The sequence below is a fragment of the Sorex fumeus genome, unplaced genomic scaffold (assembly GCF_029834395.1).
Source record: "Sorex fumeus unplaced genomic scaffold, SorFum_2.1 ptg000166l, whole genome shotgun sequence".
Taxonomy (NCBI): domain Eukaryota; kingdom Metazoa; phylum Chordata; class Mammalia; order Eulipotyphla; family Soricidae; genus Sorex; species Sorex fumeus.
The window spans coordinates 4,812,470-4,838,525 of record NW_026606223.1 but is presented as its reverse complement, the minus strand read 5'-3'; the positions used below and the strand labels follow the sequence as shown (position 1 = coordinate 4,838,525).

Genomic DNA, 26,056 nt, shown 5'->3' with positions numbered 1-26,056 from the left:
GTGTGAAAATCAAATGCCCTCCCCACTGTACTATCACTCAGGCCCGGACGTCCAGAGTTATATTTATGGACCCCTGGTTGAAGGAATCGTGCAAAAGGAATAATAAATCTTAGGGTCAGAGTGATGGACAGTGGGGATAGCATTTACCATGTACACAGCTGACTTGGGTCCAATCCCCGGCATCCCGTGTGGTCCCCTGAGCACCACCAGGAGTAAATTCCTGAGTGCAGAGCCAGGAGTAACCCCTGAGCACTGCAGGTGTGACCCAAAAAGAAAAAAAAAATTGTTCCAGAATGTTCTCGGACGTTTTCCAGTTACATCCTGATTCTTTTTGTCCTGTCCTAAGAAGGCAACCCTGTTATCTGTCCTGCCCATATACATGCACTAAGATTGTCAAATCTTACAGTTGCTGAACCGAACCCCCATTTTGAGATGAAAGTAAAGGATCTCAGTCCCTAAGCATCATTTTTCTTTAACTAGGCAGGTTGTTCTCAAAGGTGACATGTGAGCCAGGAGCAGCTTCAGGGAAAGGAAAGTTTCCTAAGCTAATGGCCTGTAGGTTCCCACCCACTGTCTCATTCCGGTGTCCTGACAGAGAGAAAACTCTGTGTTGAGGAAAGCGACCAGCATACGTCCGCTAACAAACCGTCCTGAGTTCTGGTTCCACGAAGCCACACGGATGACACGAAACTGTGTCAAACAGCAGGGAAAGGCGGCAGCCAATTCCTGTTCATTAAAAACACCTACATGTACCACAGATGGATCAAAGTGGGCCTGGGAGAAGAAAGCATGTATGGCTCGCGTTTGGAGGGCGAGAAAATCTGCCTTGTTTAGGCTGATTTCAAAGCGCGAGTTCTTCCTTATGTCCAAGTGATTTGAAAACGCTTCCGTCAATGCTTCAGTCAGCGGCCCGAGAGTTCTGCAGGAAATCAGCTGGGCCTCTGCCCACCAGTGTCTTTCCTCACCGTAGCAGCTGACAGAATCGTCCCTGAATCTCTCGACTCCCACCTTCCCCGGAGCTGCGGTGTCTGCTGTGTTGGCAATTACGCCCGCTCTCCTGACAGGGGCAAAATGACCTGCCTGGAACCTCACAGCAGGCTCAGTCCTGTCATCGGACGGGCTCAAGGGACGGGAAGGGAAAATGATGCCAGTATGGGTCTGACAGGAGCTCACGTGCCGGGGTTTGCTCGAGCTTTGCTCACCCGTTTCCAGAGGAGGACAAGCCCAGCCTGGCCCGCTGGTCCCCAGAGGAGGAGGAGGAAGAGGACAGATGGGTGGGAGCTGAGCTGGATGATTCCAGCTGAAGCCAGAGCACCAGCAGCCTGCACCCGCACCGTCTGTAAGTGGGAGGAAATGCTGACATTCGGACAAAGCCGCCAGACGGCTTCACTCATCCCCGGCAGGTGAAAAGGTTTATTGGATCTGCCAAGGTTGTGTGGCATCTTCTGGGTTTTGGTTTTGGGACCATACCCAGCAGTGCTCAGGGCTCACTTCTGGCTCTGTGCTCAGGAAACACTCCTGGCGGAACTTGGGAAATCCTACGGGGTGCTGGAGATAGAACCCGGGTTGGCCATGTGTAAGGCAAGCACCCTCCCTGCTGTACTATGGCTCTGGCCCAACCTAATTAGCTTTGATAGTTCAGTCGGTGGTGGTCAGGACGTACTCCTGACTCTGTGCTCAGGAGACCACATAGTGTCAGGGATCAAACCTGGATCGACCACAAGCAAGGCAAGCACCTCACCGGCTGTACTATTTCTGGCCTGTATTGATGTCACTTGCGCTAAGCTACATTATTATTATGACAATAGAAATTGAATAGAAATTGAAACAGAGACGTTATCTGAAGCAGGGTGGAACTTGGCTTGGGGACTGGGAACAGGCAGAGACCAGAGACCAGAAACACAGCAACGCACCCGATTTCACAGCAAACGCTTAGCAAAACCGTCACTGGCAGGAAATTAGAAGATAGGAAATGTATCAAATACAGTTTTGGACTTGAGCAAAGAAATCCTTCCCAGGCAGAGGCGTGAAAACGTTTTAGAAGCAGCACAGTTACGATAAGGCACTCGAAGAATGTAAGAACCAAAATGAAAGGAGGGTCTACTTTTGAAACAGAATTTATACAGAGGATGCAACAACCAAAGATGGGCTAGATCAGCGGAAGACTCAGAGCCGGCGTTGTAAAAAGTTTTTTGGAGAAAGACAGAAAGCAGGGGTCAAAGATCAGATGGCGGGAAGGGATCTCAGAAAGAGGAAAAGAGAAATGACTCCCCTAAAGTCTTCAGCCGAAGACCTCCAGAACCGGCCACCACCATGCTGAGACCACACTCCACACGCATGAAGGTACCAGCAGAGGAACAAAGGCATGCGGGTCCCAGGGCTGAGATCTCCAAGCCTGCTCGGATTGGGGATGAGCATCCTCCACTCAGATCCTCCAAATTCCAGGAGGCAGGGGTCACACCCACCAACTGGCCCCCTGGCGCCGTGTAATCCCATCAATGGCCAAGATCCAGAGACTATAACCCAGCTCCTGGAAGCGCGCGCAGCCGCAAGAGACACCTTATTATCTCATTCCTACTTTGGATGAACTGGCAGGCTACCGAATGTAACCTGCGCACATGGCAGAGTCTGGCAAACTCCCCGTGATGTACCCAATATGCCAAATACTAGTAACAATGATGGGTCTCATTCTCTTAACCCTGAAAGAGCCTTGAATATGGCACTTTTAAAAAAAATCTCAGGGCTAGGACGAAGGAGATGTTACTGGGGCCTGCTTGAGGCAATCGACGGACAACAGGATGGTCGTGATCATGATGGTCGTGAAAGTCTTCAGAAGAAGCAGGTGGGGACCACGTGAGCTCCTGTGGGTTGAGGAGAGCCTCCCAAGTCTCCCATCTGGGTTGGTGCATACGGAGACAGGAAACGCACACCGTTTTAACGCAAAGCCATCACTAGCCTATAGGGAAAAAGTAGGGCAGTGCCCCAATCATCAGCGTGGAGAGCAGCCCGGAGCATCTCTCAAAGGCACTTTGGCATCTCAGGAGGAGCTGATGGAGTGGGACGGGAGAAGTTCCATGGCCAGAGCAAGCCCTGGGGAGCTGTACCCGGTCTAACCCAGGCAGCAACTCGGAACCGATACTGTGGCTCAGGGAAAAGCCCACAGTACCAGCCTGTGCTGATAAAAGTGATCAGAGGAGGAAGCCGACCAATCACCCTGCCCAGTCACACGCAGTACAGACATTCCTTTCTTTTTTTTCTGTTGGTTTTGGGGCCACCCACGATGTTGCTCAGGGGTTCCTCCTGGCTCTGCACTCAGGAATCACTCCTGGCAGTGCTCAGGGGACCCTATGGGATGCTGGGGATTGAACCCGGGTCGGCCGCGTGCAAGGCAAACGCCCTACCCACCGTGCTATCGCTCCAGCCCTATGGCACACACTTTTCTAACAAGCTCAAGCCCGTTTCTTTGAGTATACTTTCTATTTTGTTTGATTGTTTGGGGGGCCGGGCTGTGCTCAGGGTTTCTGTGCTCAGAGATCACTCCTGACGATGTTCGGGGGGACCATATGGGATGCCGGGGAATCAAACTCAGATCTGCAGTGTGCAAGCAAATACCCTCCAGCTAGTACTATGGCTCTGGTCCCTGAATCTATTTTTCCCAACATCTACTTGAGTCACTAAATGTCACCCATCAGTGCTCCTGTCGCACAGGGGTCTGTATAAACGCATCACGTTCATCTACGGAGGTTGCAGCCTGTGTCCCCTCCCGGGTAGCTGACGCCGAGGCTGGCAGCCAGCACCCCCCTGTGTGAGGCCTCAGTGCCCTGGCTCGGGGGCCGAGGGCTACCTGGGAGGCGGGCGCGGGCTCACCTGTGTGGGAGCGCAGGTGCACGGTGAGCTGGCTGGAGTTGCGGCTGGCGTAGGGGCACAGCTGGCACTTGAAGGGCCGCTCGTCCGAGTGGATTCGGAGGTGCTTGTTGAGGCTGCTGCTGTCGGCCGCGGCGTAAGCGCACTCCTTGCACTTGTACGGCTTCAGGCCCGTGTGGCAGCGCATGTGCGTCTTCAGCTTGTCCTTCCGGCTGAAGCACTTGCCGCAGATTTCGCACTTGTGGGGTTTGTCTCCTTCGAACACACACACACACACACACACACGCACGCGTACAGATTAAAAGGCAAGATTCAATCAGAGTGCCCGGAGCCCTAGTATCGCGGGGAAGGCACTTGCCAACCCAGGTTCGATCCTCGGCATCACAGAAGGTTCCCTGAGCATCAATAGGAATCATTCCTGAGTGCAGAGCCAGGAGTTAAGCCCTGAGCATCGCCGGGAGTGGCCCCGAAACAAAACAAAACACGATTGCAACCAGGAAAAAAAAATAGTCTCTTTCCTCCTGATCTATGAAGAAAGTAATACCGTTGCCCATCACTACCACTACCACCGCACACTGCACTGCACTGTCCTCCCGTTGTTCATCCATTTGCTCGAGCGGGCCCAGTAACGTCTCCATTGTGAGACTTGTTGTTACTGTGTCTGGCATCTCGAATACGTCACGGGTAGCTTGCCAGGCTCTCGAGAAGGGTGGAGGAATCGAACCCGGCTCAGCCGGGCTGGCTACGCGCAAGACAAACGCCCTACCGCTGTGCTATCGCTCCAGCCCACCACCACCACCACCCCCCCCCCCCCACACACACACACACACCATCTTATCTCTCTGCCCAATGTACCTCTGTTTATTTGGGAGTTTTTTTTTTTTTTTTTTACTTTTTGGATCACACCCAGTGATGCTCAGGGGTTACTCCTGGCTCTGCATTTAGGAATCACACCTTCTGACACTCAAGGAACCAAACCCATGTGTATGGCAAGCGCCCTCCCCACTGTCCAATCTCTCCGGCTCCACAGACGCTGTGTGTTTTGGGAGGTCAGGGTCAGGTTTGTGGTCACACCCAACCATGCTCAGGGCTGAGATCCCACTGACCCAGCTCCCTGGCCCAGGATTTTCACTTCTAATTTTATTTATCAAAGACATACTTGGCCCAGGTGAGACTGACTGCTGTCAATTGATTCATCCAAGCAGCGTGCCTGCCACCAGCCTGAATAGCTGAGGTTTAAGAAGGCCCCAGAAAGCGTTTTGATGATGCTGATTTTATTTATTTATTTATTATTATTTCTTTTGCTTTTTTTTGGGTCACACCCGGCGATGGGCTGGAGCGATAGCACAGCGGTAGGGCGTTTGCCTTGCACTCAGCCAACGTGGCCGACCCGAGTTCGATTCCTCCGTCCCTCTCGGAGATCCTACTGAGAGTATCTCGCCCGCATGGCAGAGCCTGGCAAGCTCCCTGTGATGTATTCGATATGCAAAACACAGTAACAACAAAAGTCTCCAATGGAGACGTTACTGGGCCTGCTCGAGCAAATCGATAAACAACGGGAGAACAGTGACAGTGACAGGACACCTGGCGATGCTGAGGGGACCCAATGGGATGCTGGGAATCGAACTCTGGTCGGCCGCATGCAAGGCCCTACCCTCTGTGCTACTGCTCCAGCTCCTGATGCTGATTTTATAATGGAAACTATTTGGGGCCTGTGAGATGACTCAAAGGGCCAGGCATGTGCTCTGCACGCAGGAGGCGTGGGTTTGATCCCTGGCAGCTGGGCCCCTGAGCACCCGGGGTATGGCCCTCCATCCGTCCAGCCTGAGATGTCCCCAGCCAGGACCAACCACTTCTCAGTACTGTCACTGCTCAATAGCGCGTGTGGTCGCCAATCTGTGACTTTTCCACTAGGAGCAGACGGGGGTGGAGGGGACATGGTGGGTTTTGGCCAGTTTTGCTGGTGAACGGTCCTGCTGGAACACTGACCTGAGACCGGGACCCGGAATCCTTCTGAAAGTGGCCAGGGAAAAGACGCCTGGGCATGACACAGAAGGGGCCAGAGTCACCTGGATCTGAGCTCTGGGGGACAGTGGGTAGAAGACTGGCCTGTTATCCCACCACCTCACGGTAGGGGGCGCTACTGGCCACTTTTAAAACACTGGCTCTCACAGGTCCCTGAAAACTGTCTAAAAGCAACTCCTTCTCCAAGCAGAAAAGCTGGGAAGCATACAAATTATAGTAGTCATGTTTTATCTTTCCATGCATCACTTCTCCTTTTAAAATATGCATATTTGGGCTGGGACAATAGCACAGCAGGTAGGACGTTTGCCTTGCACGCGGCCCACCCGGGTTCAATTCCCAGCATCCCATATGATCCCCCGAGCACCGCTAGGAGTAATTTCTGAGCGCATGAGCCAGGAGTAACCCCTGAGAATCGCCAGTTATGACCCAAAAAGCACACACACACACACAAAGTATATTTACAATTCTTTCTTCAGAATAGCCAAGAGTCACCACATCCAGAGTACATGTAAAGATACAAAGATTTCTTCCTCCCCTGATTTTACACACACACACACACACACACACACAGGCTATAGGATCTCACCTCAAAATGACAACAGGCTCAATTCACTCTTTTTATTATTATTATTATTCTTTTTGGGTCACACCTGGCGATGCTCAAGGGTTACTCCTGGCTCTGCACTCAGGAATCACTCCTGGAGGTGCTCAGGGGACCATATGGGATGCTGGGGCTCGAACCCAAGTTGACCGCGTGCAAGGCAAACACCCTCCCCACTGCACTATCGCTCCGGCCCCTCAACTCACTCTTAATCTTTGTAGACTAACATTCCAACTGACCATAGAAGCTCCCAATTTCCACCAGCGAAACTTGCTCTCCTGTATGGCCACACTGCTTTTCTTTGCTTTCAACCTTCTCCACCAAAATCATGGACAGCGGTCACACCTGACTTCCCTTTGGTTGGCCTTTGTGTTTCCATGACAACCAGCTGAGTTCAGTGGCCCCTGGGTCAACCAAGTGCCAGTCAAGTGCCCGACCCACTGTACTATCTCTCCAGCCCCAAGTTTTCCAAAGATTTTATTTGAAATTAATTTTGGATTTATTGAAAAGTTACAGTAATCATACATCATGCAATCTGTTTGGTCTTCATCTAGATCTGGTGCTATGAATGAATACATCATGCTTCTGTAAAAGAAATTCCTTGGGGCTGGAGCAATAGCACAGCAGCTAGGGTGTTTGCCTTGTACGCGGCTGACCTGGGTTCAATTCCCAGCATACCATACGGTCTCCTGAGCACTGCCAGGAGGAATTCCTGAGTGCATGAGCCAGCAGTAACCCCTGTGCATCGGCCAGGTGTGACCCAAAAAGGAAAAAAAAATTCCTGTTTCCAGAAAATATGGAGATAGAGGTCATAGGGACATTATGTGGACAACTGGTGGTTGGGACATCAGGTCTAGGACTTGCGGGGGAGGCGACTCACCTGTGTGGATCTTCAGGTGACGTTCCATGTCCTTCATGCCGTAGGCGGTCTTGAACTGGCAACCTTGAGCATGCAAGGATTGAGATGGATTAGGAAGGGAAACAGGGTCTGTGCTCTGGGGAAGTGCGTTCCCCGGGGAATCGTTTCCCCCGTAGCTCAGGCTGGCTGGCATCAGCACCAAGATGGACAAACATGACGCCTGTTTCTCGTCCAACCCATCCACGGTTAAGTGGAGCCCTGGGAAAGAGGCCAGCCAACGCACACAGGGGCCCGTTTCCTACAGAACCGTTGCTGCTTTTCTACGACATGGAGCTCAGAAAGGAGGAAAACTGAGGATGAGAGGGAATGGAGGGCACCTGAAAAGGAAGTGCGGAATGTGGTCAAGGGACTCTGCTCCTCGGACAGGAAAAAAGCTCTTCAGCCAGCCCCGGCCTCTGCAGGCCATTCAGCCAGACCGTTCTAAGGGCGGGGACCTGGTGTCAGAGAGCGCGGATGCTGACGGCCTGACTTTGGCTACTGTGCCGTGCTTCTCTAAACGGAATTCCTTGTTTCCAGAAAATATGGAGATGGGGTCAAGGGTCAAGCAAGTAGCTGGAAAATCTAGCCTGGAAAAAAATGGTCTATGTATATGGGGGCCGGCCAGAGAGATGGTGAAGTAGGTAGGGCTCTTGCCTTGCACACAGCCGACCTGGGTTCAAACCCCGGCACCCCGAATGGTCCCCTGAGCCCTTCAGTGCAGAGCCAGGAGGAAGCTCTAAGCACCGCCAGGTGTGGTCCTCCCCCCAAATGTCACATATCTACAGAGAGAATAGTAAGTGTGGCAATATACAGCCTTCGGGGAAGCTACATGAAAGCCAGAGGTTTCACGTATGCTGGCTGTAACTTTTCAATAACATCACAATTAGTTTCAAATAAAATAATATATATTATTATTTAATATATATAATATATATTATTTTAATATAATAATATATATTTAAAATGAGGCTGGAGCAATAGCACAGTGGGTAGGGTGTTTGCCTTGCACGTGGTCGACCCAGGTTCAATCCCCAGCATCCCATAGGGTCCCCCAAGCACCATCAGGAGTAATTCCTGAGTGCATGAGCCAGGATGTGAGCATCACCGGGTGTGACCCCAAAAGCCCCCAACCCCCCCCCCAAAAAAAAGAGGCTAGAGGGATAGTATAGTGGGTAGGGCATTTGCCTTGCATGTGGCAGACCTGGGTTTAATCCCTGGCACCCCACATGGTCCCCTGGGCACACTGCCAGGAGTCATTCCTGAGTGCAGAGCCAGGAGTGACCCCTGAGCATTGCCACGTGTGTCCCCAAAGCCAACGCAACAAAAAAAATCATTATTAGTTTTGGTGTTGCTAGCAACTGAACACACACGTAAGGCAAGCATTCAACCACAGGGCCACACCCCAGCCAGAAAGTAAAGAGTGTTTTTAAAAAGGAAGGAGAGGAAACCTTTCCAGATGCTTCTAAACTTGAGTACAAGGAGGAAAATTCGCAACCACTTGAACTTGTGCCTTATAGTCTCGGACTTGATGGTGCAAATGTGTGACACTTCGATTTTTGCGGTGGTGGCTGTTTGGGGGCCACGCCTGGCAGTGGGAACATGTGTTGCCAATGTTTGAACCCAGGGCTTCCCCTCTAGCCCTTAGAGGGGCTCTAATTCAGGCAGTGTTTTTTTGGGGGGGTCACACCTGGCGATACACAGGGGTTACTCCTGGCTCTGCACTCGGGAATTAACCCTGGCGGTGCTCAGGGGACCATATGGGACGCTGGGAATCGAACCTGGGTTGGCCACGTGCAAGGCAAACGCCCTCCCCGATGTGCTATTGCTCCAGCCCCAATTCAGGCAGTTTTAATTGAATTTACTTTTCTTTGGTTTTGGGGCTACACCCGGCAGTGCTCAGGGCTCATTCTTGCCTCTGTGCTTAGGAATTACTCCTGGCCATGCTTGGGGGACCATATGGGGTGCTAAAGATCGAACCCGGGTCGGCCACAAGCAAGGCAAGTGTTCTACCGCTGTACTATCTCTCTGGCCCCATACGACAGGTTGTTTTGAAAAAAAATTTAAAAAATCTTGTTGGGGGGCCACACCCAGCACTGCTCAGGGCTTCCTCCTGGCTCTGCACTTGGGGAAACCTCCTGGCACTGTTGGGGGATCCTATGGAGTGCCGGGGATGGGCCCCGGGTTGGAAGCCAGCTTTTGGCCAGGGTCAGAAGTACCTGGGGAGAGTAGTAGAGATAAGGACCAGGAGGTCTGCTCCATAGCTTGGAGACTGGCCTCACATGCTGGGGGAAAACGCAGCTCAGACAGAGAAGGGAACAGCAGGTAAAGGATGTTGGGAGGACCCACTTGGGTTGAAAGATGCGTGCCGGAAGTCGACTATAGACCGAACACGATGGTCGCTCAATACCTCTATTGCAAACCGCAACAGCCAAAAGGAGAGAGAATTAAAGGGAATGCCCTGCCGATGAGGTGGGGAGGGGTGGTGGGGAATGGGGTGGGGGTGGTGGGAGGGATGGGTAAGTGATCATTGTATGACCGTAATGCAAACACGAAAGTAAATTTGTCACTGTACCCCATGGTGATTCACTAATAAAAAATTTAAAAAAAAGTACTTGGGGAGGGGACTGGAGCAATAGTACAGTGGGAAGGGGGCTTGCCTTGCACGTGGCTGACCCGGGTTCGATCCCCAGCATCCCATAGGGTCCCCCGAGCACTGTCAGGAGTAATTCCTGAGTGCAGAGCCAGGAGGAACCCCTGAGCATCGCTGGGTGTGACCCCCCCAAAAAAGACTTGGGTCAAAGTCCCCAAACCTGCAAGTATCAGCCCCTCCCTGGCAGGACAGAAGGACAGACGGACAGCGGTGGACTTTACCTGGATAGCAGCAGTTGAGCTTCTTCTGGGCGGGCGGGGCCGCGGGCTTCTTGGCCCGGGACTTGGCGGGCGGCGAGATCACGGTGGCCGCGGGGCTCTCGCTGGTCTCGGCCGGCAGGTAGGTCTGATAGCCATGCTCGAACACGAACTCGGGGGCTGAGACTGCGAGGGAGGTTTCCTCACCGTCATTTCATGAAAAACTCAACCCACCTCCCACAGGCCGCCCTTGCTTTTTGAGGAAAGACACGGCAGAATGTTCCAGCTCCCACTGAGCTCAGGAATGGCCACACGACCCCCCCCTTCTAACAGAGAGAATGTGGGGGGGATGAGGAGGGGGTTGGGGATAGGACTGATTTCCTTCCCTCCTCCCTCCCTCCCTTCTTTCTCTTCCTTCCTCCCTCCCTTCTCTCTTTCTTTCTTCCCTCCCTCCCTTCTCTTTCTTCCCTTCTCCTTCCTTCCTTCTCTTCCTTCCTTCTTTCTCTTCCTTCCTTCCTTCCTTCCTTCCTTCCTTCCTTCCTTCCTTCCTTCCTTTTTCCTTTCTTCCCTCCCTTCTCCCTTTCTTTCTTTCTTTCTTTCTTTCTTTCTTTCTTTCTTTCTTTCTTCCCTCCCTTCTTCCTCCCTTCTCTCTCTTTCTTTTTTTCTTTCTCTCTTTTTCTATTGACTCACAATGAGATAGAGCATTAAAAAGTTGTTCATGATTGCGTTTCAGTCATACACTGTGATAACACTCACCCCTTCAGTGTAATCTCCCAGCACCAGTGTCCCCAGATTCCCTCCCACCCCTTCAAGCTACTCCACCCCAGCCTGCCTTTATGGCAGGCGCCTCTCTTCCCCCTCCCTTTCTCTCTTTCTCTTTCTCTCTCTCATTTTAGGCATTATGCCTTGTGATACAGGCGCTGAAAGGTTATCAAGTAGATCCCTTGACCTGCTTTCAACACTCACTTCCTGTCCAAAGTGATCATTGCCAACTAATATTGTCATAATGGACCCTCCTCTATCTCAACCACCCTCCATCCCTCACACCAGTGACCAGCCATTGACCAGTCCTCCTGGCCCGTTTCCCCGGGCCTTGGATTTTAGTTTCATACTTTTTTTTTTAACATCCCACATATTCTCCTAACCCTGAAAGAGCCTTGAATATGGCACTTTTTAAAAAATCTCAGGGCTATGATGAAGGAGATGTCACTGGGGCCTGCTCGAGGCAATCGACGAACAACAGGATGGTCGTGATTGTGATCGTGATCCCACATATAAATGCAGTTATTCTATACTGGGGACAGGGCTTTAGAGGGCAGGAAGCAGCCAAGGTTTTATGGTACTGGGGTTCCTGGACATACTGGGATGAGGATGTGAGGCCTGGAGCCCTGGGAGCTTTTTTATAATCATAAGGCAAAAATCAGACGCTAGGGGTCTGGAGAGATAGCACAGCAGGTAGGGCGTTTGCCTTACACGCGGCCGACCCGGGTTCGATTCCCAGCATCCCATATGGTCCCCCGAGCACCGCCAGGAGTAACTCCCGAGTGCAGAGCCAGGAGTAACCCCTGTGAATCGCTGGGTGTGACCCAAAAAGCAAAAAAATTAAAAAAAAAAATAAAAGAAAAGAAAAAAACCCAAAAATCAGACGCTAAACTAGAGCTCTGAAACCATCCAAATTTAGACTCATCAAACAAGTAAGAAATGTCCTTATCATTTATATCAAGTGGATTTCCATATTCCTTTTTACCCCCAGGCCAGAAATCACCCCTGAACACAGAGTCCTGAGTACTGCAGGTGAGACCCCCAAACACATAACACACACAGTCATCATGAAATTCTAATCAAAAGTTTTTGTGGTGGTGATGGTGGGTGGCATTTCCTAAGTGTGCTCATGAGGTCCATGGGCCCCACTTGGCCAGTCTCAGGCAATCAGGCCTTTGGTTCAGTGAAAGGACCCCCCACTCCCACCCCTACCCCTAGGGCTGCACCCAGCTCAATCAGGGAACCATGTGGTTCTGGGAATCGGACCCGTGTCAGGCACGTATTAGTCATGAACCCTAACTGCTATACTCCCTCTTGGCCCCCCAAACTTTAATAAACTCAATGGAGCGAATCTGAAATAGTGAATCTGCCTATTTGATCTTGGATAACGTCAATGGTAACCAAAACGACAATGGCCTATTTTTTTCTTTTTTCCTCAAAACTTCAGTAAGAGTTCAAGAACATGTTTTGTTCAGAGTGCTATGTTGAAGATGATTTGAGTTTTCAGAGAGTACTTTTTTTTGGTTTTCTCCAGAATTCCTCTATTTTCAATAGTGAGACCTTTGTGGTAAAGATTATGAAGATACTGATTGTATCTGGCCACAGCTTATTTTAATTTTGGAGGAAGGGAGGGCTTGGGGCCAGGCCCAGTGGTGCCAAGGGCTCTCACTTGGCAGTGCTCGGGAGCCAGCTGGACTCTGTAGCATGCAGTGCAAGGGCCTTCACCCCTGCTCTGCCATCTCTGGCCCCTGCAGGCTGGTCTACGGTGCCACCCAGGACAAAGCTCACATCCCGCCAGTGTCAGCCCGTTCCTGAGTGTGCGACTGAGACTCTCTTCTGGGTTAGGACTTTGCAAGAACTGCAGCCGTTCTTCCAATTACAAACATTTGTCCTGTTAACATTAAGTTGGGGCTGGAGCAATAGCACAGCGGGTAGGGCGTTTGCCTTGCACGCAGCTGACCCAGGTTCGATTCTTCTGTCCCTCTCAGAGAGCCTGGCAAGCTACTGAGAGTATCTGCCCGCACGGCAGAGCCTGGCAAGCTCCCTGTGGCGTATTCGATATGCTAAACACAGTCACAAGTCTCACCATGGAGACGTTACTGGTGCCCGCGCGAGCAAGTTGATGAACAATGGGAGGACTGTACTGCAGTGCTACAACATAAAGTTGATGCAATCAGAGCGAGAGGTCAAGCCTTGAATGCGGCCAACGCAGTTCAGTTTGGTTTTTGTTTGTTTTGGGGGGGGCTACACTTGGATACACTCAGGGATTACTCCTGGCTCTGCACTCAGGAATCACTCCTGGTGATGCTTGGGGCACCATATGGGATGCTGAGGATCGAACCCAATTTGGCTGCCTGCAAGGCAAGCGCCCTCCCTGCTGTCCTATCTCTCGGGTTCCCCAGTTCAATCTGGAACACCACAAAGTCCCCCCGGCGTCACCCAGTATGGTCCTGGAGCCTTCCCAGCACTGCTGAGGCGGCCCAGGGAATTGCCAACCCCGCAGGGCCTGAGGGCAGCGTGCCCATGCCTGGGGCTGATCCCTGGAGCCACACCTCGAGCGGGGAGAAGCTAGAGCTCCCTCAGGTATGTGTAGTTTCTGGGTAGATCTTAGCTCCAGTGGCAACCGGCCCTCAATTCCGTTATTTCCCATCTCTTTCGAATTATCCATCTCCCGCTCGGCTTAAATTACAGCCCTGGAGCCAGGAGGACTGGTCAGTGATCGGAAGTTACCGCAAGTGTGTATGGGGCAGAGGACAGTTAGGATAGAGAAAGGGTCGGGATGATAACAGCACGGTAGCACTGTCCTCCCGTTGTTCATCCATTTGCTCGAGTGGATCCAGTAACGTCTCCACTGTGAAACTTGTTACTGTGTTTGGCATATCGAATACATCATGGGTAGCTTGCCAGGGTCTGCTGTGTGGGCGAGATACTCTCTGTAGCTTGCTGGGCTCTCCGAGAGGGATGGAGGAATCGAACCCGGGTCGGCCGGCTGCAAGGCAAACGCCCTACCCGCTGTGCTATTGCTCCAGCCCCAGGATGATGATAATGGGTGGAAATGATCACTCTGGACAAGAACTGTTGAAAATCGGCAAGGGAGCTACGTGATAGCCTTTCAGTATCTGTACCGCAAACCATAATGCCCAACAGGCGAGGGGGGCTGGGGAGGTACCTACATAAAGGCAGGCTGGTGCGGGGGAATTTGGGGGTTGGTGGGAGGGGACCTGGGGACACTGGTGCTGGGAAATGTACACTGGTGGAGGGATGGTTGTTGGAACATTGTACGACTGAAACCCAAGTTGGAGCTGCTTTGTAATGCTCTATCTCATGGTGATTCAATTAAGACAAAAATCACGAGGCCGGAGCCCTAGTACAGCGGGGAGGATGTTTGCCCAGGACGCAGCTGAACCAGGTTCAATCTCCGGCATCCCACAGGGTCCCCCGAGCACAGCCAGGAGTGATTCCTGAGTGCAGAGCTAAGAGTAACCCCTGAGCATTGCCAGGTATGACCCAAAAGCCAAAAGCAAACAAAGAAACAAACAAACAAACTAAAAATAAAAACTTACTGCCTCAGAGAAGCCAGTTAAAGTGAATCAGAGTTCTGAGTCGAAGGAAACCAACCAGCACCCTCTGGGAATTCACACACAGAAAGGAGCCCCAAAGCCCTGGGGTACGATGCTTCCTTCAGCATTGTGAGCACCGAGAAGGAGCCACACACGTAGCTTGTGGCTTCCTGCTTCCCCTTCTCCTGGCAGTGCTCGGGGGACCCTATGGGATGCCGGGTATCGAACCAGGGTCAGCTGCGTGCAAGGCAAACGCCCTCCCCGCTGTCCTATCACTCCGGCCCTCCTACAGCTATATTCTTTATTTTTGTTTGGTTGTTTTTTGGGTCACACCCAGCAATGCACAGGGGTCACTCCTGGCTCATGCACTCAGGATTACTCTTGGCGGTGCTCAGGGGACCATATGGGATGCTGGGACTCGAACCCAGGTCAGCCACATGCAAGGCAAACGCCCTACCCTCTGTGCTATCATTCCAGTCCCTACAGCTATATTCTTAACATGTTTTCCAGGTCGTCCTTTTGTTCACCTGCAGTGGGCCATCCTAACAGGTTGATGGCAGGGCAATCATTCTTTCTGTTTGTTAGTTTGGGGGGGGGGGTCACAGCTGGAGGGCTTACTCTGGGTTCGTGAGCTCAGGGGACCCAATAAGATGCTGGGGATCAAACCCGGGTCAGTCACGTGCAAGGCAAACACCCCACCCTCTACTATTGCTCCAGCCACACCCAGTGATGCTCAGGGATTACTCCTGGCTCTGCTGTCAGGAATCACTCCTGTGCAGTGCTTGGGGGACCCTATGGGATGCTGGGGTCAGCGGCATGCAAGTCAAGCTGTACTATAGTTCTGGCTCTCTTTTTTAAAAATAGGTGCACCAGCAGAGCTCTGGCAGCCGAAGACCTCCAGAACCAGCCACAACCGAGAGAGTGCCGAGACCACTCTACACATGCATGAAGGTACCGGGAGAGGAATAAAGGCATGCGAGTCCCGGGGCTGAGATCTCCAAGCCTGCTCAGATCGGGGCTGAGCATCCTCCACCCAGATCCTCCATCTTCCAGTAGGCAGGGGTCACACCCACCACCTGATCCCCTGGTGCTGTGTAATCCCATCAACAGCCAAGACCTAGAGACTATAAAACCCGGCTCCCGGAAGCTCTCATTCTTACTTTTGGACAATCTGGCAAGCTACCGAAAGTAACCTTCCCACCTGGCAGAGTCTGGCAAACTCCCCGTGGTGTACCCAATATGCCAAATACCAGTAACAATGATGGGTCTCATTCTCCTAACCCTGAAAGAGCCTTGAATGTGGCACTTTTTAGAATTTCAGGGCTAGGACGAAGGAGACGTTACTGGTGCCTGCTTGGGGCAATCGATGAACAACAGGTGTGACAGTCAATGCAGCTAGCAAGTGGACACGTGCTCGGGATGGAATTCAGAGTCTAGCAGGTGAGGCTGTGCCCTGCCACGAGACTCCCGAACCTGCTGGCAGGCAGAGCCCCTGACCGCGGAGGGGCAGTGCCACAGTGAGGATGCTGGGACTCGGACCTCTCATTTGTTTTTATGCTTTAAAATATTTTTATATTTAAAATATTTTTTTCCCACAGGGACCAGACTGGACTCAGATCTTCATACTTTTAAAATAATTATTGTTTTTACTTGGGGGAAAACCTGTAACTTCCTCTTGCATCCACAAACCTGATTCTTTCTTCACCCCTTTTTGAAAATATCTATTTATTTATGTATTTATTTATTTATTCTTTTTGGGTCACACCCAGCGATGCACAGGGGTTCCTCCTGGCTCTGCACTCAGGAATCACTCCTGGCGGTGCTCAGGGGACACTATGGGATGCAGGGGATCGAACCCGGGTAAGCTGCAAGGTAAATGCCCCCCCACCTTTTTTTTTGGGGGGGAAGGGCATGTCACAGTCTCCCCTGGTCATTGCAGGAGTAACAGAGAGTTTTCAAATTAGGAAGTTATTTGAATGCCTTCATTTAAGGACCTCTCCATTTCCCCCGGGGTCTCTGGAGGAGCTGAGGGACCTGATAAATGAGTTACTTCATATTTTTAAAATCAACTGCCTGGGGGCTGGAGCGATAGCACAGTGGGTAGGGCAGTTGCCTTGAACGCAGCCAAACTGGGTTCGATTCCCAGCATCCCATGTGGTCCCCTGAGCACCGCCAGGAGTGATTCCTGAGTGCAGAGCCAGGAGTAACCCCTGAGCATCGCCGGGTGTGACCCAAAAAGCAAAATAAATAAATAAATAAAATGAAAATTAAAAGTATCATTAAAAAAATCTACTAAAAAAAATCAGCTATCTGCGTCCCTAAGTCAAATTAGACTGACAACATATAGTGTAATTATGTGCACACAGGTGAGCATGCATGTGCAGGTATGTACTTATAGATATATCATATTTCCTTCAGTTATTATGGGTTTGGGCTCAGTCAGCAGTGCTCAGGGGCTACTCCTGGCTCTGTGCTCGGGGTGACCCCAGAAGTGCTCAGGGAACCCGATGTGGCACTAGGATTCAACTGGGGTTACCTTCAAAGCAAGTGCTTTCCTTCCTGTGTGAACCCCTGTACACACTTAGGGTTACTCTTGGCTCTGTACTCAGGGATTATTCCTCAGGGGACCATCTGCGATGCTGGGAATCGAACCTAGGCTGGCCACGGGCAAGGCAAGCGCCCTCCCTGCTGTACTCTCTCTCCAGCCCTGACCTCCTGGAATTTTTGATGGTTTTATTGGATGGTTTTATTGAAATGTCCTGTTGGCAGAGTGAGCAGACCCGCCCAGGTAGTGGAGGGGAGGGACTGTCTATTTAGATTTAAAACAAAGCCCCATGTGCTTTTGTTTTTGTTTTTTGGGTCACACCCAGTGATGTCAGGGGTTACTCCTGGCTCTGCACTCAGGAATAAATCCTAGCAGTGCTCGGGGAACCATATGGGATGCCGGGGATCAAACCCAGTTCGACCGTGTGCAAGGCAAACGCCCTACCCTCTGTGCTATCGCTCCGGCCCCGTTCTTTGTTCCTTTACCTAAATAATGCCAATTCGGGGATATCCACTGTCTTTCCCAATACTCTATCTACATCTCTCTTAAGGAAAAAAATTACACGTACACATATATAGCAAGAAAAAAAAACTTGCAGGAAGCAAAATCTATACAGACCGATGTGTCTAGAATTTTGTTCTAGAATCCTGTTTTTTTTTTTTTTTTTTGCCTGTTTTGTTTAGCGCATGATGACAATGAAGTCTGCTAAGACTTCTGGTTAGAACCCGGCAGATCCCAAGTCTGGCTGGCAGCTGTCCCAAGGGAGCTTGTTAAAAAATGATGAATTAGCGATGGTAGAAGCTGGACCGAGGGACTCACTATTTTTTGGGGGGGGGGGTCACACCTGAGTACTCCACTCCATTCTTCCTTTCTTCAGGAAGAGCCCCACTTCCGTGATGCTCAGAAGTTACTCCAGGCTCTGCACTCAGGAATTACTCCTGGCGGTGCTTGGGGGACCCAATGGGATGCTGGGAATTGAACCCTGGTCGGCCGCGTGCAAGTCGAACGCCCTGCCTACTGTACTAGCGCTCCAGGCCAGACTCGCTATTTTAATTTTTATTTATTTATTTATTTGCTTTTTGGGTCACACCTGGCAATGCACAAGGCTTACTGCTGACTCAGCACTCAGGAATTACTCCTGTCGGTACTCAGGGGACCATATGGGATGATGCTGGGAATCGAACTTGGGTCCGCCGTGTGCAAGGCAAAGGCCCTACCCGCTGTGCTATCGCTCCAGCCCCAAGACTCGCTATTTTTAAGTGTGTGTGTGTGTATGTGTGTGTGTGTAAAAGGACAGACCCAGCCCAGCCCAGCCCAGCCCAGCCCCCACTCCGCCCCACCGCACCTGTGATGGTCTGCGTCTCCGAGGTGATGGTCCTGCTGGGGGTCTGGGCCTGCGCGGCTGGCACCGTTTCCTCCGACACGAAGTGCACGGTGCTGGCGGCCGCGCCCGTGGCACTGCCCAGCTGACAGCCGCTCTGCTTGTGCGACACGAAGGCGTCCAGGTTGTTAAACTGCTGCTTGCAGATGCCGCAGATGTGGATGTCGGGGGTCAGCTCCACCAGCACCGTCGTGCCCCCTGGAACTCCACGGGCCAAGGGAAAGTCACCGGTTAATTCTCAACACTGGGAAAGGACAGCGCAAGGGAGGGAGGGAAGGAGGGTGGGGTGGCAGATGGGGTGGCGGAGGGGGGTACTCAGGGGCTCCTGTCCACTCCTGTCTTCCTTCAGGAAGACCCCACTTCCGGTTGTCCTAGCAGCAATGTCACTGGACCCAGTTCTGTGACCTGGACCCAATTCTGTGGCACTACAGACCTATTTTTTTAACCACACCCAGCAGTGCTCAGAGACTACTCCTGGCTCTGTGCTCAGTATGCCTAGTGCCAGGGATTGAACCCGGGGTGGGCAAGGCAATTGCCCTACCCACCGGACTACCTCTCAGGATCCTGAAGTCCTTTGATAGGAGGCGGCTGGCGGGCTGCCTGGATCTCTCCCCCCAACCTAAAGAGAGCTGTGCTTCCCAGTTACTAAGACAAGCCGCTTCCTTCCCCAGGACAGATTTCCACGAGGCCTGGCCAAATCTAAGAACCAAGGGTTGGAATGAGCTGGGACCCCCATATATCTTGAAACGTTTCCAGAATGAAGCTGGAGTTGCTCATGGAAAAAGTCTGGCTTTTGTGCTGAAAAGAAAACAGCGGTGACTGGCCTGGTCCCTTTCTTTCTTTCTTTCTTTCTTTTTTCTTTCTTTCTTCCTTTCTTTCTTTCTTTCATTTTTATTAGTGAGACACCATGAGGTCCAGTTGTAGACTTACAAATTTTTGTGCTTGGGTTTCAATTATGCAATGATCAAATACCCATCCCTCCACCAGTGCCCATTTCCCACCGCCACGGATCCCAGTATTCCTCCCACCCCCCATCCCCCCCATCCCCCCCGCCTCTTTTTCTGGTTTTGAATGCAGCTGCACTGGGGGCTGAAGAGATAGTACAGCGGGGAAGGCACTTGCCTTGCTCATGGTGGACGTGGGTTAGATCCCTGGCACCCCAGACGGCCCCTCGAGTCCTACCAGGAGTGATCCCTGAGTACAGTCAGGAGTAATCCCTAAGTGTGGCCCCAAACACTAGGTGTGGCCCCCAAACTAAAATGAACAGCAAAAACTGAACAAGCAGAAATCTAGAGCTGGTTGATTCCAAGCCACATAAAGAGGCCAAATCCTCTTATTTAAATAATAATATTTAAATAAATCCTCTTATTAAAATACGGGACCTAGTATTTTCCTCATAGTTACAACAGGGCTGAACGCAGCGCCTTAGACCACTCGGCCATCCTGACGGCTGGAGCGACAGCACAGCGGTAGGGCATTTGCCTTGCACGCAGCCAACATGGACAACCCGAGTTCGATTCCTCCGCCCATCTCGGAGAGTCCGGCAAGCTACCAAGAGTATCTCGCCCGCACCGCAGAGCCTGGCAAGCTCCCCATGACGTATTCGAGATGCCAGACACAGTAACAACGAAGTCTCCAATGGAGACGTTACTGGGCCCGCTCGAGCAAATCGATGATCAACGGGAGGGCCTTTACAACAGGGCTGCAAGAGACTATGATATCACATTTGCATTCAGATTAGAATTTCTTAAAAAAAAAGTAAATATAACGCATATGTCTCTAGTGCGACTATCTTAATTTTTATTTTAGGTTCATGGTCCTATAGTTCCCAGTCCTGTGGCACATGTCTCCAGGTACAGCCAGCAAGTCAGACCGGTGAAATGGGCAAGTTCTACTAGTGATATGAGTGAGTGGTACAGCCATGTATCGAAAACACAGACTCAATAAAACTGAAACACATCCGATCTGTGCTGCCATCATTGAAACTTTGTAATGTGCCTGTCAGATGGGCAGGTGGGGATAGGGTGGGGGGTGGGGGAATCTGATGGAGGGAGGTTGACACGGTGGTGGCATTGGTGTCGAAATCTTATATGCCTAAAACTCAACTATCAATAACTTTGTAAATCACAGTTCTTCAATAAAAAAAAAAATCAAATTAGGGGCTGGAGAGATAGCACAGCGGGTAGGGTGTTTGCCTTGCACGCAGCCGACCCGGGTTCGATTCCCAGCATCCCATATGGTCCCCTGAGCACCGCCAGGAGTAACTCCTGAGTGCAGAGCCAGGAGGAACCCCTGTGCATCACCAGGTGTGACCCAAAAAGAAAAAAAAATCCACACACTTAAAAAAAAAAACCTCTCCGGGTCCCAAGGACTTTAATAACAAGGAATGTCATGGGTGCAGGTTCTCTTAGTCTCCTCACCACCCCGCAGCAGTGAGCGGGGCTTGGGATTAAAAGTCCAGCACAGGGTGTGGGGGGGGGGTCCCCCAGTGAGCCACAGCACGTTCGCCTTTCACACCGCCCACTCCAGTTAGACCCCCAACATGCCATAGGGTCCCCCAATCCACCCCTGTTTGAATCCCGGGCACCACACCTGGTCCCTGCATCAGCAGAGTCAGAAATAGCCCCTTGGCACCACCAGGTGTGGCCCCAAACGCTCCCCGCCCCCCAAATAAAAAGCAACCGCCAGCACAGAGCGGGGTCCCAATTGTGGTACTGGGCTGAGCCTCGAGAGACCCTATTTAAATCACCCCGCCACGGGGCTGGAGCAATAGCACAGCGGGTAGGGCGTTTGCTTTGCACGCGACCGACCCGGGTTCGATTCCCAGCATCCCCTATGGTCCCCCGAGCACCGCCAGGAGTAACCCCTGTGCATCCCCGGGTGTGACCCCAAAAAGTAAAAAAAAAAGAAAAAAGAAAAAAAAAATCACCCCGCCACCCCCGCCCAAGTTTGAAATGAAAAACGGACACGCAGTGAGAAGAAACTGTGACCCAATGAAACCCACTGGGTGGGGACGGGGGGTGGGGGGGTGGAGAGCGGGTCCAGGGACCCTGTGCGAAGCCCCCAAAGAATCCCTTTATCTTTGCAAAGTTCTCCAAAGCCCCCCAGCATCAGGAAAGGGGGGTGTGCGTGTGTGCAGTGGTTAGCCACGCCCACAGCCGAGACGACCCCACCCCCAAGCTCCAGACGGCGGGGCTGGGGTCCCAGGGCTCAGTGGGGGGGTTAATCCGTGCTCTGCCCGGGGCAGAGTGGCGGGGGGGGGGGGGGGTGACGCCTCCAGGACCGCTCGGGACGTAACGGGGGTGGGGGGCGCGGCTGCAGATGCCGCCCCTGCGGGGTGGGGCCGCGAGCGCCTTTTCCTTTCAAACTCCTCGGGCGCCCTCGCTCCGGCCGGGGTGCGCGCGGGCGGGGGCCCCCCGGGACCACGCCGGGAGCGGTGGGGGAGGGGGGCGCTTGGGAAAGCCCGTGGCTCCTCCCCTTACCCAAGCCCCCCGCATTCCGGGGAGCCCCCAAGCCTAGGCGGGCGGGCCCCGTGCGGCTGGAAACCGCTCCCGCGGGACCCCCAGACCCCCCGAGCCGAAGTTTTCCGGGTGCCGTTGCCCGGGTGACCCCCCCAAGGCCCCGCTCCCCCAAACTCCGCCGGTGGAGGTGGTGTGTGTGTGTGTGTGTGTGTGTGTGTGTGTGTGTGTGCGCGCGTTGGGGGGGGTATAGGCGGGCGATCGCCTGCGCCGTCAGCGCCTCCCGCCGCTCCCCTGCACCGGGCCCGGGTGCCCGGGCGCCCCCCGAGCGAGCCCCCTCCCCGGCCGCCGGGTCCCCCGCCCCGGCCGCCGCGTCGCTGGCGTCACCCCGATCGCCGGTCCCGGGCCTGCGGGCTGCGTCGCAGACGTGCTCGGGCCCGGGCCCCGGAGCGCGCACCCTGCACCCCGCACCCCGCACCCCGCGCCGCGCGCACTTACTCTGCACCGAGCCCGGGAAGCTCTCGGCGTCGCCGGCGGCGTTCATGTCCGCGGGGGGCGCGGGGCGGGGGGCTACATGGTCCCCGCGCCGGCCCCGGGATCCTGCGCACCGCCCCCCCACCCCGGCCGGCCTTCCCCCGACTCCGCGCGCCGGGGACGACGGATGTCGGGCCCGCGCCACTTCCGCTGCCTAGAGGGCGCTGCCCGGGCCCGCACGCCGCGACCCGGCTCCCCGGGGCCCGCGCCCGCGCCCCGCGCCCGCACCCCGGGGCACCCCGGGGCGCCCACGCAGCCCCCCCGCCCCGGGATCGCGGCGGCCTGGGCCGAGCCGCGCGCGCGCGCGCACCCCGCCCGCACCCCTGCACCTGCCGCCGCCGCCCTGGGGCGTCGGGTCCCCGGGGCGCGCGCTCCTCGCCGGGCCCCGGCACCCCTGCACCCCTGCACCTGCCGCCGCCGCCTCCCTGGGGCATCGGGTCCCCGGGGCCTCGCTGGAGCCCCGGGGGGCCACCGCGCAGCCAGCAGGGGAGGGAGGCGGTGGCGGGGCGGGGGGCGCTCGCTGGGCCCCGCTGCTGCAGGCCGGCTGGATCGTCGCATCACGGTGGCCGCCTGGTCCCACGATCTCGACCCACTCTCTTCTCCCCCGAAGCCCCTCTCGGTTTCTGACCCGTTTCTGGCGGCCCGGAGGGCGCTGCAGGGCAAGTTCCCCGGGCGAGAGGAAGCCGGGCGCCGGGCGCTCTTCACCGTCCCGGCCTTTCCTACTCCGCTCTCTTCCTCTCTCCTCTCCTCTTCCTCGCTCCTCTCCTCTTCCTCGCTCCTCTCCTCTTTTTCCTCCTCTTCATCCCAGCTGTCCCGAGGCGTTAGTGTTGGCGCTTCCCTCCAGGCCACCTGACACCCTCCAGGCCAGTCCCGGCTTATCTGATCTAGCACCGCGGCTTCCTCGTCCCACCGCGCCGGATCCCTCCCTGGTCGGTCAGCTGGCCTTTACTTCTCAGAACTTACTGCTCTAACTTTGGCATATCTCTGCGCGTTCATCTACCCATATCTGTCTGTCCGTCTTCCGCTCCATCCATCCATCCATCCATCCATCCATCCATCCATCCCACCTACCCACCCACCTACCCACCCACCCACCATCCATCCTTCCAGCCATCATCTACTGCAGGCAGATAGATTGGGGGGCCCAGAATACATATTGGGAGAAAAACTCTGTAACCTTAATCACCCCAAAGGTATGAAGGCCTCAGAGCGGGTGGGGAGCCCAGGAAGGATCCCATTGAGATGCAAAAGACCCTGCAGGGGGGCTGGACCCCCTAGGGTGGGCAGCTCCCGGAGGCAGAGACAAAGCCCACACTAAGAATATCAAAAGACCACCCATTACCCCAAGTTCTCCCTCTTGGCAACCACCCTAGCAACGGAGATGGTGGGGGGCAGTTGTTTGGGAAAACTCTGGAAAGAAACTTGGCTGAGGAAAAGGCCGCCCTTCACATAGATCCCCCTGAGGAGAGGAGGAGTTTCTTTCCCTCAGGACCTTCCTCTCACTAAGACGCAAGCTTTCTTTTTTTTTGAGCGTGGCTTCCCCATCCTGGGGAGATGGTCCACACGTTCCCTTGCTTGGGATGGGGACTTGGGGTCTGCTCTGGAGAAACTCCTGTTCTCTCTTGAGCACATGTCTTTCTTTCCCTCTAGCTGAAACGGTACCCCCCCCCCCCCCACTCCCCCAACACACACACACACACACACACACACACACACACACACAGAAAGAAGTTGGTCTTCCCTCAAATTAGAAGCGTCCCAGAGAGCGTCGTGTTTTTGGAAATCTCTTTGCTTCACTGATGAATCTTCCCAGTCAACCAGGCTTCGTGGTGGCCCAAAGCAGGCTCTCAGGAAACGGGGCTGGTACTAGTGTCTCCCTCCTGCCCCCTTTCAGGGCTCATTCCTCCAGCGCTATTTACATCTAGGCCTTGCAAGGTGCCAGGCCGCGGGCTGCCTTCCGATGGAAGGATGGCATCCCAAGGTACAGTATCTGCTCTCAAGAAACATGCTCAGTAGCTAGAAAAATGGTCCAGGGCCTATCCACCTCACGGTAGGATTTCTTGGTACTGAGCAGATCTTGGAAGATCGTAAACCGAAATTGTGATGTGTGGAAGGTGTGGGAGAGAAACCTGAGGCAGAAAGAGCTGGGTGGGACTTGTCACGGCCCCCAGGCCCCAGTGCCGGCCTTTATTTGGGGTTGGTGCTGCAGGTGCTATTTAGGGCTATTCCTTGCTTGTTGCTAGGGGGTTACTCTTGCCTGGGTGACCCAATGTGGCGCTGGCATTGAACCTGAACTTCCTGCATGCAGACCAAGTGCTGTAGTCTCTTGAGCTACCTCTAGGCTCTCCCTGTGCCTTAGATGTATCATTACTGTTGTGCAAAGCAGCCCAACTCTTCCTGCCCCAGGTCCTTTGCACTTGTGCTTCCCTGGGCCTCCTGGATTGCTTTCCCCTCATCTTTGTTGTACTGGTTGCTAACATCCAGGGCTAAAGGGCCAAAAGAACTTTTCCTGTCTCTTGCCTAGAGCATGTCCCTTCCTTTGGTCTACAGAGTACATCATCCTCTAGAGTACATCCTTTTCAACCTGGAGAGAGAGAGAGAGAGAGAGAGAGAGAGAGAGAGAGAGAGAGAGAGAGAGAGAGAGAGAGAGAGAGGGGCAGACAGGCAGACAGACAGCAGACAGACAGACAGAGACAGAGACAGAGACAGAGAGACAGAGACTCTTTTTTCAGGTAGTATTTTTTGTGAAGTGCTTCTCTGTGTTTCCTTGAATCAAGAGACCCTTCAAGTTCAGCCCCTCCCTCAAGGCTGCCGCGGCCCAGAGAATGGATCATCTTCTGAAGTCTATTGGCCCAGAGACCTCTGGTCAATAGAGCAGTTTTTATCCTCTTTCCTCCAAGAGAGGCAGCCCGAGAGGCTTTGTTGAAGAAGAAATGCCTGAGTCTGAATCCACTGCATCAGAATTTCCTAGGTGTTTCACTAACAAAAAATTTAAAAAAAAATGTAACTGATGGAGAATGGGTACTGGTGGAGGGATGGGTACTGGATCATTGTATAACTGAAACCCAAGCACAAAAATTTGTAAGTCTACAACTGTACCTCATTGTGTTTCACTAATAAAAATAAAAAAAAAAACTTCAACTAAAAAAAAAAAGAATTTTCTAGGCCTAGGCCTGATTTGCAGCTGTTTCCCAAGGGCCTTTGACATTCATGTCCTGCTATCAATCTGGGCCTGGTCAAATGGGGGTGAAGTGCCCCACTGCTGGAGCCAGGCAGCTCTGCCCCCCACAATCTTGGCCTCTCTTTCCTGCAGATTAGGTACTCTGGTATCTTCCTACAGATTAGGTACTCTAGTATCTGTTCCTACAGGTTAGGTACTCTAGTATCTGTTCCTACAGATTAGGTACTCTAGTCTCTGTTTCTATAGATTAGATACCCTAGTGTCTATTAATACAAATTAGGTACCCTAGTATCTGTTCCTACAGATTAGGTAGGTACCCTAGGTACCCTCGTGTCTATTAATACAGATTAGGTACCCTAGTCTCTGTCTCTACAGATTAAGTACTCTAGTCTCTGTTCCT

General features: G+C 53.2%; 1 protein-coding gene across 2 annotated transcripts in view; it reads right to left on the bottom strand.

The window, feature by feature from the left end:
* Positions 1-22,604, bottom strand: part of ZFP64 (ZFP64 zinc finger protein) — a 70,937-nt gene extending 48,333 nt beyond the window's left edge. Inside the window, exons 1-5 of one of the 2 annotated variants that reach the window (XM_056107475.1) lie at positions 22,440-22,604; positions 18,448-18,687; positions 10,260-10,421; positions 7,371-7,433; positions 3,868-4,119 (exon numbers count right to left, since the gene is read on the bottom strand). In XM_056107475.1, coding sequence (XP_055963450.1) covers positions 3,868-4,119; positions 7,371-7,433; positions 10,260-10,421; positions 18,448-18,687; positions 22,440-22,485 — 763 coding nt within the window. In that variant the 5' untranslated portion in view covers positions 22,486-22,604. The remainder of the gene's footprint in view (positions 1-3,867; positions 4,120-7,370; positions 7,434-10,259; positions 10,422-18,447; positions 18,688-22,439) is intronic. The other variant, XM_056107476.1, reaches the window with a different exon arrangement.
* Positions 22,605-26,056: the final 3,452 nt, after the last annotated feature.